The 5,064-nt window shown below is 41.5% G+C and overlaps 1 protein-coding gene across 1 annotated transcript; it reads right to left on the minus strand.

Moving 5' to 3' along the window:
- Positions 1–882: 882 nt before the first annotated feature.
- LOC121813960 (zinc finger MYM-type protein 1-like) lies at positions 883–3,975 on the minus strand. Its single transcript, XM_042217947.1, has 2 exons — positions 3,826–3,975; positions 883–2,746 (listed from the first exon to the last, which is right to left on the minus strand). The coding sequence occupies exons 1-2, from the start codon at positions 3,905–3,907 to the stop codon at positions 1,299–1,301; spliced, it is 1,530 nt and encodes a 509-aa protein (XP_042073881.1). The 5' UTR covers positions 3,908–3,975; the 3' UTR covers positions 883–1,298.
- Positions 3,976–5,064: the final 1,089 nt, after the last annotated feature.

Here is a 5,064-nt window from a genome sequence, read left to right on the forward strand (position 1 = left end):
CCGCTCGCCTTCACTGAAGACAACTCCCCCTCCTCCCCCATCGCTTCACGTGCAGGCAGCGACAAGACGGACACGGCAAATCTCCGTTAACGAGTTACTGCGCATCGCCCCATGCGTGGGGCTGGACGGCGTCAACGTGCTAACGAGCTAAACATGCTAACGAGCTAACCGCGCTAACGAGCTAACAGCGCTAACCCTAAAATCCTTTCATTCTCTCAAAAGTTGATAGCGCGCCTTATGTATGAATTCTGGTTGTGCTTGATGGCCGCGAACCGATTTTATGTGGTACACGGCGCTCAGCAATCTGTCAAAAATGTTTGAGTACGACTTTGGTAAGCTACGGAGCTGCACCGCTTGATAGATTGTCGGCGCATTACGGCTACCGAGGAGCTTCGCGGAGTGATACGTACTGTGCATCAACGTAATATTACCGTATTGTGTGTGTATAAGGACCATAAATGGCACCTGTAAGAGACGTGGTTATGAAGCGGATTTCAAACTCCAGGCTATCAGTCACACAGTAAAACTTGGGAACAGAGCAGCTGTGAAATCTGTCTGTCTTTGTTATTACGCTCAGCGTCTTTTAGTTTACATTTTGACTGCACAATTGTGAGCTCTTTGTTTAGCACAAAAACAACCTTGTTTTCTTTTATTTATGGAGCATTATTATTTAATGAATGCTCATAATTTAATTTTGAGTAATTTTTCATGTACATCTGTGCTGTATGTTAATAAAAGTGCCTGTGTGACATCTGGGACACAGCTTTGACTAAGAACTCTCTTTTTGTTCTTACTTTATGGCTTAAAAAATATCGAGATATATATCTTATATCGCCATCCAGCTAAAAAATATCGAGATATGGATTTTGGGTCATGGCGCCCCCCTACATCGGCAGTGTAGTGTATGTACTCACAAGAAACCGAATAGCTTTGTCTTTGACCTTTTTTTTTTTACTTAAAGAAAGCAAATTCACAATCAGAATAATTAACAAGATAAAAAAATATATGAATAAATAAATGAATACAAAAAATAAAAAATGAATATATGAAATACAATAAATTTTACATACATAAACACAATAAAACGTGTCAACAAGTTGGATAAAATAAATTAAAAATACAATATAAATAAGGCACTGCACAAAACAAGATATTAAATAAACCAGTATGACTTTAACAACTATATTACAAAAAAGGGGATCCTACAGAGTTCTCTAGTTGTGCTTTTTAATACTGCATTAACTAGAATGACTTACAAATTACTGTACACCACCCCCTCATCAACCTCACATCACCTGCTACAGCCTTACTCTCCTAGTCTTTCTTGCAGCAAAGTCATCTACAACATCATCATATGACAACTGATTTGAGACCACATGATTTATGCTTATGATGGAAAGTCCACTGAGACGTTCTTGCATCATAGTAGATCTCAGGTAGGTTTTAATGAGTTTGAGCTTAGAGAAGCTTCTTTCAGCAGCAGCCACTGTAACAGGAAGAGTGGCAAAGATTCTCAGAGCAACCCACATGTTGGGGTAAATTTCTGCCAGCTTCTTCTCATGCAGGAAGGTCAAGAGTTCCATGTTTGTCATGTTCTTTGATGGCAATGGTGGGAAATTCTGCATTTCCATTGCAAGTTCTGTGCCATTAATGTCCGGCTGGCTGTCATGGGTCAGAGTAGTACTCAGTGTTTGGCACTGCTGTAGCAGCTCTTCTTTTTGTAAGTTGTGGAAATTGAGGAGTACTCCAAACTTGTCATTCACCTCTCCAAGGTTCTGAAATCTCTCATCAAGTGAAGAGATGGCTGTATCCACTACCACATTAAAAAATGTGGTTTCCATTTTTTTAAGTGCATCTTGTATGGGCTCATCTGGAGACTCATAACCGAAGTGCCTTTTGGTGGTTCTCAATCGCTTTTGTTTGAGTTCAGCCTCCACATTCATTTCTTCACACATCTCCTTTGCCGTTGTCTGTGCATCAGAAAATCCAGTGTTTCTGTAGCTGGTGAGGGAATCTTTGGTTTTCTTCAGCAAGTCGACAGCCACATCTAGCTGCATGGAGGGCGACTGCATGAGTTTACTCACATACTGGATCTTGCTGAGAATGTCATACCAGATGGCTGTACAAATGCAAAAACGATAGGATCCAATCTCCTCAGCCAAAGACTGGGCTTCAACTCTGACCACAGGGTCTGTAGCTGTTTCCCTCACCTCCAGAAGAGCCTCTCTGACTTGCCGAGCCTGATATCTGACTGCCTCAATGCTTTTTATCCTGCTTTCCCATCTGGTCTCAGCCCATGATTTCAAGGTGGTTTTCACATGTTTCAGGAGAACACCCCACCTATGGGTGGAGGCTGAGAAGAGCTTGAATAATTTTGCTAAATGCCCAAAGTAGCCAAGGGCATCTGGTGAGCTTTTTGCAGCATCAGCTACTACCAGATTTAAAGTGTGGGCACCACATGGGACCAAAAAAGCTCTTGAGTTTAGCTGAAGCAACCTTGCCTGAACACCTTTATTTTTTCCCTTCATGTTGGCCCCATTGTCATAGGACTGTCCTCTGCAGTCTTCAAAAGGAATGTTAAGCTCCTCTATCCGTTTTAGGATGAGAGTTGACAAATGATCTCCTGTTGATTCCTCTGCAACAAGAAAGCCCAGGAAATGCTCTTTAACTTGTGGTATGTCTTCTCCTGACACTATCCATGTGGTAGATGGCCCAGGGGTGGGATTTAGAAACTTCAACAGTGCATCTGAAGAGAGGAGTATGTACACCACTGAGTCCATCCATTCGCTTCCGCTTATCCTTTTCAGGGTCGCGGGGGGCGCTGGAGCCTATCCCAGCTGTCATAGGGCGAAAGGCGGGGTACACCCTGGACAGGTCGCCAGTCTGTCGCAGGGCTAACACACAGGGACAGACAACCATTCACACTCACATTCACTCGCACATTCACACCTAGTGACAATTTGGATTAATCAATTAACCTATCCCCACAAGCTGCATGTCTTTGGACGGTGGGAGGAAGCCGGAGTACCCGGAGAGAACCCACGCAAACACGGGGAGAACATGCAAACTCCACACAGAAAGACCCCGGCCTGATGGTGGAATTGAACTCAGGACCTTCTTGCTGTGCGGCAACAGTGCTAACCACCGTGCCACCGTGCTGCCCGACACCACTGAGTATTAAAGTCTAATAATAAAAACATATGATTCCAGGAATAAAATGAAATGATATAATATAAATGAAAAACCAAAGAGATATATGTATGATGTTAACTGATATGCAAATTAGATTAGATTCAATTTATTGTCATCATTACAGTGAAATGCTGAATAGCAGAATGCAAAGTAACAGTATAATATCATATGAGAATGTTATGTTATGATTATCTTTGACCGAATCACAGCAGTGCTCATATTAAAAAACAGCATTCCCTCTCATGTGATATTGCTTAATTAACATTAATGATGTGCACTTTAACAACTAGGCTTACAACTATAATATATACAGGGGTGGAAAAGTGACTATTACCTGCAGGGTAAACGTTAGCTAACCAGAAGGCAATAACAATGTAAACAAAAAACACCTGCTTAAAAGATGAATACAAATGAGGAATGGTGGGAAAGGTGGGAGTACTGTAATTACCTAACGTTACATTATTATTTTCCATAACAATTTAGCCCCCTCCACAATATTAACTGACGTTAAAACAGTTAACTAGCTATTTATTGATTAGCAATTAGCGAATCATGTAACATTAGCTTAATGCTAAAAATTTAGGTTACTATCACATTCAGACAAATAATTTCATGTAGGCTAACGTTACCTACCTCTGTCTTTTTCTCGTTTCTCCTCCTCTTCTTTTCTCTTTTTTCTTCCCTGGGCACCTGACAGTTTTGGCCGTTTTGACATCTTGTGTTGATTTTTTGATGTGGTGACGTCCAAAAGGAACCATGATACGGGAAGGGAGGGGGCGCACCGTGCGGGGGGGCGTAATGTTGTAACAAATAATATTTCTATTAAATAAGCTTTACTTTGCATTTTAATTAACGTGGAATTATTTTTTGTATTTAGAAATAATAGTACCAACTTTTTTTTTTTTTTTCAACATTTGTGGCACTGGCGTGGCGCCCCCTGATGGACGGCGCCTTTAGCATTTGCCTATACGGCCTATGCCACGGGCCGGCCCTGGTTGGTGGTTTGATCTTCTCCAGTCTGTATGGGCCAAGATACTAACATTGTTTTATTTATGTGTGAATCCAGGTTAGTACAGCAAACCAATAAATGACAGAACCCAGAACCATCCACAAGACTAATACCCTCTAAAATCTGGGCTTCATTAATATTAATATGTTGGTGAGATCTAAGTCTGAAGCGAGAGTTATTTATAGTTTCTTAGATCACTATGGTAACTGATGCTGAACGCATCAGCTGGTCTGCAGCAGGTTACGCTCAGAGTTTGCGGCTCATATTGGCTCAAAGTGTCCCATTTTCACTTGTTTTCTCAACGACGTGCTTCAAGTGTGATATTGATCCTCTGCTGAAGGAATCTGCTTTCTAACCAAGGAACTGAAGGAAGCCCTGCAGTTATAGAGAAACTGTCTGAGTCGTATTGTTGCTGCAATTTACCTGCAACTGCTGATGAAGAAAAACAGGCTTTAGATTTTGTTGATCCAGCTAAAACAAAGAAAGTCTGGATATGTCGACCTTGTTTCATAGGACACCTCTGTGATAATAAGTGCAGTATCATTGTCTTTCAAAGACTGCAAATAAAGGTTTTATTCTAAAATAACACTGAGTTCTTTAGGAACCAGCTCTGCTGATGATTGGACATCAAAGGCAGCTTCAAAGGAATCAGTCAAACATGTTTTAACTACAAATATTTAACTTATTCAGTGCAATGCTTATTGTGCTCAGTGCTCTGTTGTCTTTTCAGTCCCCCAGGTGGAGGTGGTGGATTCAGGTGTAGAGTCGGTCCAGCTGCCCTGCAAAGCCACAGTTAATCTGCCTGAAGACGCTAAAGTGGAGTGGACGGACAGTTCACACAGGAAGGTTCACATATGGCAGAA

Source organism: Haplochromis burtoni, unplaced genomic scaffold (genome assembly GCF_018398535.1).
Source record: "Haplochromis burtoni strain Fernald_Lab_line unplaced genomic scaffold, NCSU_Asbu1 Contig_3963, whole genome shotgun sequence".
Lineage (NCBI taxonomy): Eukaryota > Metazoa > Chordata > Actinopteri > Cichliformes > Cichlidae > Haplochromis > Haplochromis burtoni.

What these genes read in the sequence shown, in the direction of transcription:
- LOC121813960 (XM_042217947.1), bottom strand. Translation starts at nt 3,907, where the DNA reads ATGTCAAAACGGCCAAAACTGTCAGGTGCCCAGGGAAGAAAAAAGAGA. An exon ending in GAAACGAGAAAAAGACAGAG is followed by an intron (nt 2,747 to 3,825) that starts GTAGGTAACGTT and finishes TCCTCTCTTCAG; the next exon opens with ATGCACTGTTGAAGTTTCTA.